This window comes from Centropristis striata, chromosome 20 (genome assembly GCF_030273125.1).
Source record: "Centropristis striata isolate RG_2023a ecotype Rhode Island chromosome 20, C.striata_1.0, whole genome shotgun sequence".
NCBI lineage: Eukaryota > Metazoa > Chordata > Actinopteri > Perciformes > Serranidae > Centropristis > Centropristis striata.
Window position 1 is genome coordinate 859,503 of NC_081536.1, and position 15,622 is coordinate 875,124.

General features: G+C 35.3%; 1 protein-coding gene across 1 annotated transcript in view; it reads left to right on the forward strand.

Annotated features, from left to right (window-relative positions):
- dntt (deoxynucleotidyltransferase, terminal) overlaps window positions 1-15,622 on the forward strand; it is a 197,702-nt gene that overhangs the window by 128,462 nt on the left and 53,618 nt on the right. The window contains exons 9-10 of the mRNA XM_059359923.1: window positions 1,675-1,923; window positions 2,874-2,957. Coding sequence (XP_059215906.1) covers window positions 1,675-1,923; window positions 2,874-2,957 — 333 coding nt within the window. The remainder of the gene's footprint in view (window positions 1-1,674; window positions 1,924-2,873; window positions 2,958-15,622) is intronic.

Genomic DNA, 15,622 nt, shown 5'->3' on the forward strand with positions numbered 1-15,622 from the left:
TTGACAGGTGGCTGCCATGTTGCACTCTGTATGATTTGTTTAAAAATGGTCTGTTTCACATTGTTTTTTCACATTGTAGCCGCTTAAAATGTCTTGTTGAGTGTTCAGTTGTATTATGAGACACTTTAAGGACTCGACTGTTCATTTTGAATTATGGATGCTAACCAAACAAGCTAGCTAGCATTAGCTGATAACATAGCATCCTTTTGGCTCCATAAAACCAAGATGGCGGTACTCTACTATAAGACACTTTAAGGAGTCAACTGTTCATTTTGAATTATGGATGCTAACCAAACAAGCTAGCTAGCGTTAGCTGATAACATAGCATCCTTTTGGCTCCATAAAACCAAGGTGGCGGTACTTTACTATAAGCCACTTTAAGGAGTCGACTGTTCATTTTGAATTATGGATGCTAACCAAACAAGCTAGCTAGCATTAGCTGATAACATAGCATCCTTTTGGCTCCATAAAACCAAGGTGGCGGTACTGTACTATAAGACACTTTAAGGAGTCGACTGTTCATTTTGAATTTTGGATGCTAACCAAACAAGCTAGCTAGCATTAGCTGATAGCATAGCATTCTTTTGGCTCCATAAAACCAAGGTGGCGGTACTGTACTATAAGACACTTTAAGGAGTCGACTGTTCATTTTGAATTTTGGATGCTAACCAAACAAGCTAGCTAGCATTAGCTGATAACATAGCATCCTTTTGGCTATATAAAACCAAGGTGGCGGTACTCTACTATAAGACACTTTAAGGAGTCGACTGTTCATTTTGAATTATGGATGCTAACCAAACAAGCTAGCTAGCATTAGCTGATAACATAGCATCCTTTTGGCTCCATAAAACCAAGGTGGCGGTACAGTACTATAAGACACTTTAAGGAGTCGACTGTTCATTTTGAATTATGGATGCTAACCAAACAAGCTAGCTAGCGTTAGCTGACTACATAGCATCCTTTTGGCTCCATAAAACCAAGGTGGCGGTACTGTACTATAAGATACTTTAAGGAGTCGACTGTTCATTTTGAATTATGGATGCTAACCAACCGAACAAGCTAGCTGGCATTAGCTGATAACGTAGCATCCTTTTGGCTCCATAAAACCAAGGTGGCGGTACTGTATCAAAGACACTTTAAGGAGTCGACTGTTCATTTTGAATTATGGATGCTAACCAAACAAGCTAGCTAGCATTAGCTGATAACATAGCATCCTTTTGGCTCCATGAAACCAAGGTGGCGGTACTGTACTATAAGATACTTTAACGAGTCGATTGTTCATTTTGAATTATGGATGCTAGCCAAACAAGCTAGCTAGCGTTAGCTGATAGCTGATAGCCGCTTAAAATGTCTTGTTGAGTGTTCAGTTTTACTATAAGACACTTTTAGGAGTCGACTGTTCATTTTGAATAATGGATGCTAACCAAACAAGCTAGCTAGCATTAGCTGATAACATATCATCCTTTTGGCTCCATAAAACCAAGATGGCGGTGGCTAGAATGCCAAACCGAGTCCACAAACCAATGGTTGATGTCACGGTGGCTACATCCACTTCTTATATTCAGTTTATGAGAAGCAAACATTTTATAAAGCAACACATCTTTAAAACCCAATAACCATATAAATTTCTACCAATACCCATGCTAAAATATTTATTTTTCCCCTCTTCACCAGCACATCGTACTGTTCTGTGACTACCAGGCCTCCACATTTGATATCACGAAGCTTCCCAGCCACAGTTTTGACGCCATGGACCATTTTGCAAAGTGCTTCTTGATTCTGCGGCTGGAGGCCAGCCAGGTGGAGGGAGGTCTCCACTGTGCCGAGGGCGACCGCCGGGGCTGGAGGGCCGTACGCGTGGACCTGGTCTCGCCACCTATGGATCGCTACGCCTATGCTCTACTGGGCTGGACCGGCTCCAGGGTATGAAGCATTATGTCGACTGAATAACAGTGAGCAGTAGCTGCAGGTAGAATCCATCAGTAAAAAGCATAAAATGTAAAAAGTTACTGTTTGTTTTTTTGTGTGTCTGCACCAAGAAAAACATCAAGGTCAAGGTCCTGAAGTCTTTGTTCGTCTCGCTCAAGGAGACATACTCGACAAATAAAACACCGTCAAAAATATTTAGAAGATATAAAAAGTCGACACAAATTGACCCAAAAAATACACAAAATGACCAAAAAATACACAAAATTACTAAAAAAGACACAATTATTACAAAAAGATACAAAATTAGCAAAAAAGACACAAAATTACAAAAAAAGAGACTCAAAATTACCAAAAAGACACAGAATTACCAAAAAAAGACACAAAATTATTTAAAAAAGACACAAAATTACCAAAAAAGACACAAAATTATTTAAAAAAAAGACACAAAATTACCAAAAAAAAGACACAAAATTACCAAAAAAGACACAAAATTACAAAAAAAGACACAAAATTACCAAAAAAGTAATTAAAGGGAAGCATTATGTCGACTGAATAACAGTGAGCAGTAGCTGCAGGTAGAATCCATCAGTAAAAAGCATAAAATGTAAAAGTTACTGTTTGTTTTTTGTGTGTCTGCACCAAGAAAAACATCAAGGTCAAGGTCCTGAAGTCTTTGTTCGTCTCGCTCAAGGAGACATGCTCGACAAATAAAACACCGTCAAAGATATTTAGAAGATATAAAAAGTCGACACAAAGTCATAAGCAAGAGTACAATATTCTATAAAAATATCTGATATGAAATACCTTCTTTGTTCCTGGATAAAAAGGTACAAAGTCCATCAGGAAGAAAAATGCATCCAGGCATCCCTATTTCCTTTCAATGCCATAAAACAGATGAGTAAAACAGATATTTGGTTTCAGAGTATTGATCTTTTCTTCCACAGCAGTTTGAGAGAGACCTGAGGAGGTTCGCTCGACTGAAGAGAGGAATGCTCCTGGACAACCACGCCCTGTACGACAAAACCAAGGTACAAACAGACACACAACAACTACAACTGATTCCTTCCTCAGTCGGCTCATTTGTGCAAAAAGGCAATTTAGATTTATACGGTTTATACCAGCAGTGGGTTTTAAAACAGAGCATATTCGTGGTATAATTGCTGTATCATAATGATTTATGATATGAGTTACTTTAAAACACAAACAACTACTTTGAATATTTAGACCTTATTTTTTTTAGGAAAAAGCAGCTAAGAAAAGCTTTCTTTTTACACAAAAGTAATAATATTCCTGCAAACAGGCTCCTATTTTGCTGTCTCTGCCACATTGTGCTGTTGAGACACAACATATTTTAAAAAGACACAAAATTACCAAAAAAAGACACAAAATTACCAAAAAATGACACAAAATTATTTATAAAAAGACACAAAATTATTTAAAAAAAAGACACAAAATGAACAATAAAGACACAAAGTTATAAAAAAAACTAAATTACTTAAAAAAGACACAAAATTATTAAAAAAAATACACAAATTGACCCAAAAAATACACAAAATGACCAAAAAATAAACAAAAGTACTGAAAAAGACACAATTATTACAAAAAGATACAAAATTAGCAAAAAAGACACAAAATTACAAAAAAGAAGACACAAAATTCTGCTCGACTGAAGAGAGGAATGCTACTGGACAACCACGCCCTGTACGACAAAACCAAGGTACAAACAGACACACAACAACCAGAACTGATTCCTTCCTCAGTCGGCTCATTTGTGCAAAAAGGCAATTTAGATTTATACGGTTTATACCAGCAGTGGGTTTTAAAACAGAGCATATTCGTGGTATAATTGCTGTATCATAATGATTTATGATATGAGTTACTTTAAAACACAAACAACTACTTTGAATATTTAGAGCTGAAAAATGTAGCAATTTAGTCTCAATTACTCATCCACTGTTGGCTTCAAATGTATGTGTTGGTGGCAATGTTTGAACATTAGAGACGAGGTTTCAAAAACATCCAAAGAAACGACTGAAACTACTTCCGCAGTACTTCTGTCTTCCATCTGTTGGCTCAGTGTTCAGGATGGGACCTTTGGTTTGTTGGGACCTTATTTTTTTTTAGGAAAAAGCAGCTAAGAAAAGCTTTCTTTTTTACACAAAAGTAATAATATTCCTGTAAACAAGCTCCTATTTTGCTGTCTCTGCCACATTGTGCTGTTGAGACACAACATATTTTAAAAAGACACAAAATTATTAAAAAAGACACAAAATTACCAAAAAAACACACAAAATTACCAAAAAAAGACAGAAAATTACAAAAAAAAAGACACAAAATGATTAAAAAAAGACACAGAATGAACAAAAAAGACACAGAATTACCAAAAATGACACAAAACTATTAAAAAAGACACAAAATTACCAAAAAAGACACAAAGTTAAAAAAAAAACTAAATTACTTAAAAAAGACACAAAATTATTTAAAAAAATACACAAAATGACCAAAAAATAAACAAAAGTACTAAAAAAGACACAATTATTACAAAAAGATACAAAATTAGCAAAAAAGACACAAAATTACAAAAAAGAAGACACAAAATTCTGCTCGACTGAAGAGAGGAATGCTACTGGACAACCACGCCCTGTACGACAAAACCAAGGTACAAACAGACACACAACAACCAGAACTGATTCCTTCCTCAGTCGGCTCATTTGTGCAAAAAGGCAATTTAGATTTATACGGTTTATACCAGCAGTGGGTTTTAAAAAGAGCATATTCGTGGTATAATTGCTGTATCATAATGATTTATGATATGAGTTACTTTAAAACACAAACAACTACTTTGAATATTTAGAGCTGAAAAATGTAGCAATTTAGTCTCAATTACTCATCCAGTGTTGGCTTCAAATGTATGTGTTGGTGGAAATGTTTGAACATTAGAGACGAGGTTTCAAAAGCATCCAAAGAAACGACTGAAACTACTTCCGCAGTACTTCTGTCTTCCATCTGTTGGCTCAGTGTTCAGGATGGGACCTTTGGTTTGTTGGGACCTTATTTTTTTTTTAGAAAAAAGCAGCTAAGAAAAGCTTTCTTTTTACACAAAAGTAATAATATTCCTGCAAATAGCTTCCTATTTTGCTGTCTCTGCCACATTGTGCTGTTGAGACACAACATATTTTAAAAAGACACAAAATTATTAAAAAAGACACAAAATTACTAAAAAAAGACACAAAATTACCAAAAAAAAGACAAAATTATTTATAAAAAGACACAAAATTACCAAAAAAGACACAGAATTACCAAAAATGACACAAAACTATTAAAAAAGACACAAAATTACCAAAAAAGACACAAAGTTATAAAAAAAACTAAATTCCTTAAAAAAGACACAAAATTATTTAAAAAAATACACAAATTGACCCAAAAAATACACAAACTGACCAAAAAATAAACAAAAGTACTAAAAAAGACGCAATTATTACAAAAAGATACAAAATTAGCAAAAAAGACACAAAATTACAAAAAAGAAGACACAAAATTCTGCTCGACTGAAGAGAGGAATGCTACTGGACAACCACGCCCTGTACGACAAAACCAAGGTACAAACAGACACACAACAACCAGAACTGATTCCTTCCTCAGTCGGCTCATTTTTGCAAAAAGGCAATTTAGATTTATACGGTTTATACCAGCAGTGGGTTTTAAAACAGAGCATATTCGTGGTATAATTGCTGTATCATAATGATTTATGATATGAGTTACTTTAAAACACAAACAACTACTTTGAATATTTAGACCTGAAAAATGTAGCAATTTAGTCTCAATTACTCATCCACTGTTGGCTTCAAATGTACGTGTTGGTGGCGATGTTTGAACATTAGAGACGAGGTTTCAAAAACATCCAAAGAAACGACTGAAACTACTTCCGCAGTACTTCTGTCTTCCATCTGTCTGCTCAGTGTTCAGGATGGGACCTTTGGTTTGTTGGGACCTTATTTTTTTTTAGAAAAAAGCAGCTAAGAAAAGCTTTCTTTTTCCACAAAAGTAATAATATTCCTGCGAACAGGCTCCTATTTTGCTGTCTCTGCCACATTGTGCTGTTGAGACACAACATATTTTAACACAAAATTATTAAAAAAAGACACAAAATTACCAAAAAAAAGACACAAAATTATTTAAAAAAATACACAAAATGAACAAAAAAGACACAGAATTACCAAAAATGACAATAACTATTAAAAAAGACACAAAATTACCAAAAAAGACACAAAGTTATAAAAAAACCTAAATTACTTAAAAAAGACACAAAATTATTAAAAAAAATACACAAATTGACCCAAAAAATACACAAACTGACCTAAAAAGAAACAAAAGTACTAAAAAGACACAATTATTACAAAAAGATACAAAATTACCAAAAAAAGACACAAAATCACCAAAAAAAAGACACAAAATTATTTATAAAAAGACACAAAATTATTAAAAAAAAGACACAAAATGAACAAAAAAGACACAGAATTACCAAAAATGACACAAAACTATTAAAAAAGACACAAAATTACCAAAAAAGACACAAAGTTATAAAAAAAACTAAATTACTTAAAAAAGACACAAAATTATTAAAAAAAATACACAAATTGACCCAAAAAATACACAAAATGACCAAAAAATAAACAAAAGTACTAAAAAAGACACAATTATTACAAAAAGATACAAAATTAGCAAAAAAGACACAAAATTACAAAAAAGAAGACGCAAAATTCTGCTCGACTGAAGAGAGGAATGCTTCTGGACAACCACGCCCTGTACGACAAAACCAAGGTACAAACAGACACACAACAACCAGAACTGGTTCTTTTCTCAGTCGGCTCATTTTTGCAAAAAGGCAATTTAGATTTATACGGTTTATACCAGCAGTGGGTTTTAAAAAGAGCACATTCGTGGTATAATTGCTGTATCATAATGATTTATGATATTAGTTACCTTCAAACACAAACAACTACTTTGAATATTTAGAGCTGAAAAATGTAGCAATTTAGTCTCAATTACTCATCCACTGTTGGCTTCAAATGTATGTGTTGGTGGCAATGTTTGAACATTAGAGACGAGGTTTCAAAAACATCCAAAAAAACGACTGAAACTACTTCCGCAGTACTTCTGTCTTCCATCTGTCTGCTCAGTGTTCAGGATGGGACCTTTGGTTTGTTGGGACCTTATTTTTTTTAGAGAAAAGCAGCTAAGAAAAGCTTTCTTTTTACACAAAAGTAATAATATTCCTGCGAACAGGCTCCTATTTTGCTGTCTCTGCCACATTGTGCTGTTGAGACGTTTACATTTAAAAGCACAATATGTAATTTTTTGCTGCTCGGAGTCTCTCAATCAAAACAATAATACATTTTGATGCGCAAAAAGGGATATGACGCCATTGAATTGAAATTGAGGTTGGCATTTTAGCTGTTGCCATCTTGGCTTTTGGTCAACATATTTTTATTCCTTAAATCATATCCTATTTTATTGTCTATTTTACTCTAAATGGTAACAAAATTAAAAAAAATGAACATCATATTGGATTGAAACTAAAGATTGAAACCATAAACTAATCTGGAAAATGTTTCCAGAGTAAACAAGTCAGCTGAAAGACTCCTAGACCTTCATACAAGTGGCCTTCTTTCTGCAACCAGTGGAGTCGCCCCCTGCTGGCCATTAGAAAGAATGCAGGTCAATGGCACTTCTGCATTGGCTCCACTTTTTATTATTATTATAGACATGTATTATTTGAGTTTTAACAGTTTACAAAATTACATTTTAATACATTTGACAAAGCATCTAACAGTCAAACTATAAAGGAACCCACCCCCCCAAGAAAAATAAATAGTTAAAGAAAAGAAAAAGACGGAACTAATAACAAACCAAAATGAAAAAACTGGGAAACGACCTATATATACATAATCATACACAGCTTAGCATCACATGGTTAAGATATTAACAATAAGGGACATATAATAAGTTTCCTCAGCTTCACAGTTCTCCAAGAACGCAAGAAAGGGAATCCAAATTTCTTTGGATTTGGCCGATTTCTTTTTCAGTGTGTATGTGAACTTTTCAAGGACAAGACATGCTGATAGTTCTTTCAGCCAGCGACCAACAGAAAGGCTCTTGACATCTTTCCAACAAAGAGAAATCAAGCGTCTAGCCTGTATTCAACATAAATCAGTTAGTTTCCTCTCTTTGTTGTTGAACAAACAATCCTTTGGATACAAATTCAGAATACCAAGTATGGGGGCCGCTGGAGGCAGTATCAAAATGACCAAAAAAAAAAGACATAAAATGACAGAAAAAAACTAAATTACTTAAAAAAGACACAAAATTATTTAAAAATAAGACACAAATTGACCCAAAAAATACACAAAATGACCAAAAAATACACAAAATTACTAAAAGACACAATTATTACAAAAAGATACAAAATCAGCAAAAAAGACACAAAATTACAAAAAAAGACTCGAAATTATTAAAAAGACACAGAATTACCAAAAATGACACAAAATTATTAAAAAAGACACAAAATTATTAAAAAAGACACAAAATTACCAAAAAAAGACACAAAATTGCCAAAAATTACTCAAAATTACTAAAAAAGACACAATTATTACAAAAAGATATAAAATTAGCAAAAAAGACACAAAATTACAAAAAAGACTTGAAATTACCAAAAAGACACAAAATTATTAAAAAAAGACACAAAATTACTAAAAAAGACACAATTATCAAAAAAAGACACAAAATTATAAAAAAAGACACAAAATTACCAAAAAAAGGCACAAAATTACCAAAAAAAGACACAAAATGACCCAAAAAGACACAAAATTACCCCCCAAAAAAGACACAAAATTACCAAAAAAAGACACAAAATTACCAAAAAAGACACAAAATTACCCCCCAAAAAAGACAAAATTACCAAAAAAAGGCACAAAATCACCAAAAAAAAAGACACAAAATTACCAAAAAAGACACAAAATAAAAAAAAAAGACTTGAAATTACCAAAACAAAGACTCAAAATTACCAAAAAAGTAATTAAAGGGACCTTCCACACACAACACAGTAAAGTGCCATTCATATAAAACTCACATTAAACTTTCATATCAAGGTGGGGGCCACAAAATATCGTCACAAGGGCCACAATTGGCCCGCGGGCCGCCAGTTTGAGACCCCTGGTTCAGACCCAGAGGTTGCTTCACTTGACATCCACATTCTGAATCCTGCCCAATGAGCTCTGAATCGCCAAAACGTTCTCCAACTGGGAACAATCAGCCAATGGACACGATGCAGACCTGAATCTGAATTACTGAACAGTTTTAGCGATGCACAGTCAGCAATTCAGTGTGAGGATTTAAAAAAGCTGCTCTGAAGGTGGACAAGCAGAAAGCTTTGTTCTGTAACTCTCTGCAGTAAGAGAAAGAGATGGAGAGAGCAGTAAAGGCCATCTGATCAGTGTTTTCCACAGATTTTGTACTATCAGGTGGGATTTGTTTGATCTCCCATTCGAGTGTATGCTAGCGGAGAGTGAAAATGTTTAAACAGGAAGTCAGACGAAAGGGCAATTTTCTCCTAGAATTTCATACAAGTGGCCTTCTTTCTGCAACCAGTGGAGTCGCCCCCTGCTGGCCATTAGAAAGAATGCAGGTCAATAGCACTTCTGCATTTGCTCCATTGTTTAGAGCAGGGGTCTCAAACTTAAATTACCTGGGGGCTGCTGGAGGCAGTATCAAAATGACCAAAAAAAGACACAAAATTACTAAAAAAAGACACAAAATGACCCAAAAAAAGACACAAAATGATTTTAAAAAAGACACAAAATGACCCAAAAAGACACAAAATTATTACAAAAAGACACAAAATGAACAAAAAAGACACAAAATTACAAAAAAAAGACACAAAATTACCAAAAAAGACACAAAATTACCAAAAAAAGACACAAAATTACAAAAAAAGTAATTAAAGGGACCTTCCACACACAACACAGTAAAGTGCCATTCATATAAAACTCACATTAAACTTTCATATCAAGGTGGGGGCCACAAAATATCGTCACAAGGGCCACAATTGGCCCGCGGGCCGCCAGTTTGAGACCCATGTTTTTAGACCTAGAGGTTGCTTCTCTTGACATCCCCATTCTGAATCCTGCCCAATGAGCTCTGAATAGCCAAAACGCTCTCCAACTGGGATGCCGACCATCTGAATTACTGAACAGTTTTAGCGATGCACAGTCAGCGATTCAGCAGGAGGATTTAAAAAGCTGCTCTGAAGGTGGACAAGCAGAAAGCTTTGTTCTGTAACTCACTGCAGTAAGAGAAAGAGATGGAGAGAGCAGTGAAAGGCCATCTGATCAGTGTTTTCCACAGATTTTGTACTATCAGGTGGGATTTGTTTGATCTCCCATTCGAGTGTATGCTAGCGGAGAGTGAATTCCTGCCAAAGCTTTTGGTCCTCAAAGGTTTTTTGGAAAGATTAGGGCCGGCATGTTGCAAAACCACAGCATGAGGAAAAAAACTTCTCGAATTACTCAACTGCAATATGTGTTTCCACTCCAGAAAGTTAATATTGGAGCCAGAACAACATTTTTAATTATAGCACAGTGCTTAGTGGGAGGTGGGCAGGGTTTGGCAGAGCAACGCTCCCTCATACACTCGTATGCATCCACCACTCCACAGCCAGCTGACTGAACAAAATCCATCATAATGTTTCAATATATGAAAACTCAATCTCGTCAATGTAAAGGTAATTGCATTGGGGAGACCGAGGTTCATTTACACATTTCCAAATTAAATAAAGCACGTCTTACCTTAAAGCATTATTCATGCAATGTAATAGCCAATTAACTCTTTGCTTGCCTCCAATGCAAATGCTAATTAGCTTTTGTTTGGGAGCACCTTGCCTTTGCTGAAGTATTTAATTGGCTTCAGGAGGCAAAAAACAGTTGGTGGGAGTGATTTCATCCAAACTCATGCAGGGGTGATAATACTATGTTAAAATGGGTTTTCATAATTGGTAACCTATGAAAAAAAAACCTTCAGTTGTGGAACATGAGATATTTTTTTTGTCACACAGAGAAATTATTTTCCACATGTGACAGTCAGCTTTGAAAATAGGTGTGTTGAGCTCCAGGGGAGAGGTGACGCATGGCTCGGTTACCTGTATAGAGAGTGTGATCATCTGTAAAGAAAAGAGGATGGAGCTCATTTATATGCAAACATGTTAGAAGTTCATCTCTCCTCCGAGAAAAAAAAAACTATGAAAAACTCTTTTTTTAAACCCTTTTTGGGGCTATTTTGTCAGTTTTGGACTCATTCTGCCACTTAAACATCTTTACCATGACGTGTTGGTATCATTGTTTTCAGGACAACCTCACCTATATGACCTGATTATTATTTTCATTTTGACTTACTGGATCAACATTTTGAAGACAAAAAACCCCACTAGAAAATTACAAAAAACACACATAAAAACACATAAAACACACAAAAACCACAAAAACACACACAAAAAATACACAAAATTAAAAGAAAACACATAAAAACCACACAAAGAAATGACAAAAAAAAACACAAAGGAAAAACAGTACGATTAACGTTATGTCATCAGTCAAGACTGAAATAAACACTACCTGTTATGGAAGTCATTAATTTTTCAGCGCTTTACCTGTTTTGTTCGGAGTGTATGTTTAAATAATAAAAATTAAGCCAGCTCACTAAAAGAGGCTGACATTCCCGATATAATATAATATAATATATATATAATTCACTATATCATCTGGAGGTGCACAGAGATCTGTGAATTTTATCATCTTCTCCAGAAAATGTGTCTGGCTGACTGCCATTACAGCAATTATAACAATACACTGATTTTGCTTGTATTTAATTACAGTAAACTGATCAAACATATGCCAATATAACTAAAACATGACGCCAATGTGTTAAAATGCTGCTTATGCAGCCATATGCACCCAAAATAAACACATTTTGCTGTGATTTATTTGCAATAAACTGGTCACATGGATGCAGACGTAACGGAATATTGATGCTGTGGAAAATGTGACTTCATGCTTCGTCAAGTCTGTCTGCAAAACAACAACACAACAACTTTTAAAAAGCTTGTTTCCTGAGTAGAGTTTGGCTCTTTTAAAGCATTGCTTTGCAGGGGATTCGTTATTCTGGCAGAGATCTTTTCACGTGTTAACCCTTTATCAGGCAAAGAACTATATTTGGTAACTTCAGATAATATTTCGAGAAAAAAGTTGCAAATTTACTAGATTAAAGTGGCAAATCTACAAGAAAAAAAGTTGCAGATTTAAGAGATTTAAAGTGGCAAATCTGTGCGAAAAAAGTGAAAACATTTACGAAAAAAAGTGGGGAAAAAGCTAATTTTTTCTCCTAGATTCACCACTTTAAATCTCGTAAACTTTTTTCTCAAAATGTTATTTTTTTTTTACACATTCTGGCTGTATGTTATATCCTCCAATATTCTCTAGGGTTGAAATTTGGAATTTGCAAGTATTTCAATGAGCGTCCTATTAAGGGTTAAATGTATTGATCAGTGCAGACAATTTTTGCTTCAGTTGGTCAATAAACATCACACAATATTATATTATACCATCTAGTGATGAGTGTTTTGACAGAAGAGTAATTACCAACAAGTTTGATTATCATTTAATCACTCAAGCCATTTTTTTTATTTATTTATTAATTCTCATTGCTGCTTCTCACATAAATGTGTTTTAAATCACTATCACTTTAAATCCCTTTGGGTTTCAGACTCTCGGTCTGCCTAAGGAAGCATTTTAAAGACATTAACTTGCAATTTTGTGTTATTTTTCACCATCTTCTGGCATTTAATAACCCGAGAGATATTTTTAGCCATGCAGGGAACTAATTTTCCACCAGTGAGAATCAGGTGTGATGAGCTCGACGGCTCTGATTTTTATATTTTCTGCTGAGAGAGCAACAGGTCAGAGAGTATAAATATAAATACTGTGTAATATAATTAGAGTGTAGCTGACTGAGACCATCACATGCTGAAAGTTTCTTTAGGATGTGTTGATAAATTAAGCCACTTTGGGAAACACTTTATAATAACCAACTAAGTGATGTTTATAGATGGTTTATAAACCAGTTATTAACCATTTACAAAGTACTATTTACATATTTAATCTTTAAATGTTTGAATTTCTTAAAGGTATATGAATCATTTCAAAATCATTAACATACTTAATATGGTGTTAAAATGTTATGAGTGCAACTAAAACTATTAATAAACTATTAATTATAATTTATTGGTTTGTTAATGGTAAAGTATCTATAAACTAACATTAATATACCATCTATTTAATAATAATAATAATAATACATTTTATTTGTAAAGCACTTTTCATACAGAAATCTCAAAGTGCTACAGAAACCAGAAACAAGAAAGAGAAAAACTCATTAAAATCAGCAGTAGATAAAAAAGACACGGGTAATAAAGTACATTATGCAGAGACAGAAATAAAAAAAAATAAAAAATAAAAAATAAAAATCTAGGGACAATTGGCCATATATAAATGATTTAGTTAGCTAAACATTAATAATAAAATATGTATTTACCATTCTAAATGATCTATATACAGTTTATAAATGATGATTAAACATTAATAAACTATCTGTTTGCCATTTATAAACGATGGCTATTGTAAAGTAAAGATTTGTATTAAATCCCAGTCATTTGTATGTCGTACATCAGCTGGAATAGCACCACCTCAGCTTTGTTTTATCCACACAACTCTGTGATTTACAGCCATCAGACGGTGAGAAACACTCCTGGAAGCACGAGTGCGTGAGTGTAAACTTTAAAAAAGATTGACACGACTCTTCAGCTGAAGGACTCAATTATTCAGCTGGGAAAAAAAGTTTATAGTACTGACAAGACGACAACAAGAATTCCAGGGAACCATCAATCTCCGTGACAGGCGTCTTCCGGAGCTCATGTTTATCCCATCCTCGCCACTATTCATTGCTTCCTCAGCTCATTTCCCATGCACGGGGCTAGAGCGGCGAGCCGAGCGGGAGCAGGGCGCACGCCGTATCGCCGGGCGGATCGTCAGGGAGACACCCTGTCACCGCCAGCAGCTCCCCAGAGGACAGAGGTCAGAGTGGCTGGGATCACTGGGTGGCAGCTCCCTGACAGATATTATACACCACCAGCCAACTCAGATGGTGTTTATTCAAATGCAAGGGCAGAGCGGGGCGTGCTGACAGAGCAGCCATCCGTGGACACACAACACACACACACACACACACACACACACACACTCACTCAGAGCTCAGTGTGTTTGTTGGGAGTTTGATGAGCTGAGAAGGTGGGAAACGGACTCACAACAGGAGATTTACAGCTCAAACTTTCAGCCTGTTGGTTAGATTTAAAAGTGCGGAGAAACAGGCCAAACTACCGCCAAAGATCCATGGGGGGGTCTCGAAGCCCTCTTGATTTTAAGGGATGTAATAAATCTAATGTGTTAAATATAGATGAGTCAGCATTTAATTCATTAGTGGGACAAAACAACTAAATAAGGGCTACATTAAACGTTTATTCATTTATTTAAACAAAAAAAATCTATAGAAAAATTAAAAATTCTAGGCTATATGGGGAGAATAAGGGCATGATGCTACACATGTCCTTATTCTCCCCATATACACAGGTAACCTCACCTAGCGGTAACCTCACCTAGCGGTAACCTCCCCTAGAGGTAACCTCACCTAGTGGTAACCTCCCCTAGAGGTAACCTCACCTAGTGGTAACCTCATCTAGCGGTAACCTCACCTAGAGGTAACCTCACCAAGCGGTAACCTCACCTAGCGGTAACCTCACCTAGAGGTAACCTCACCTAGCGGTAACCTCACCTAGCGGTAACCTCACCTAGAGGTAACCTCACCAAGCGGTAACCTCACCTAGCGGTAACCTCACCTAGCGGTAACCTCACCTAGCGGTAACCTCACCTAGTGGTAACCTCACCTAGCGGTAACCTCACCTAGTGGTAACCTCACCTAGCGGTAACCTTGCCTAGCAACAGAAACACAGAGCTAATGGAAAGCATTAGCTGGAGCATTAACTGGGATGTTAGTTTTGGCTAGCAAAAAAAACAAAAACAAAATGTATCTTTCTTACCTCAGAAAACTGAGCAGCGACTCCTTGGAGTGTCTGTTAGTCCAACCAAACACTGAACAAGACATTTAATGAACAAAACGTTCAAATAAACTGTCATTAAGTGAAAATACAGTGAAAGGGTCAAAGTTATGAGACCAAACCGCTAAACGCCCTCTTTTCTATCTATAGAACGTTATATATAACTTTATTGACACGTTGCCGTGGATACGCATTGTTCTGTTTCTCTCCTGGTGACGGCTCGCCTTGTTAGTGACCTGTCAATCAAAGGTAGCCCCGCCCCCAAATCATACGATTCTTTATCTTCTATTTTCTTCTAAATGGGGCCATTATTAGAACTATTGACATCAGATTGTCTTGAAGAAGATTTTTTACTAGTGATTGAGACCATAGTGTTGTCCTAAAAGGTAATAAATCAAATGAGAAGTTTTCTCATTTTGTATTGAAATGAATGGACCCAAATGCTTCTGCAGTAGAATGCAGCTTAAGGCACTTCCT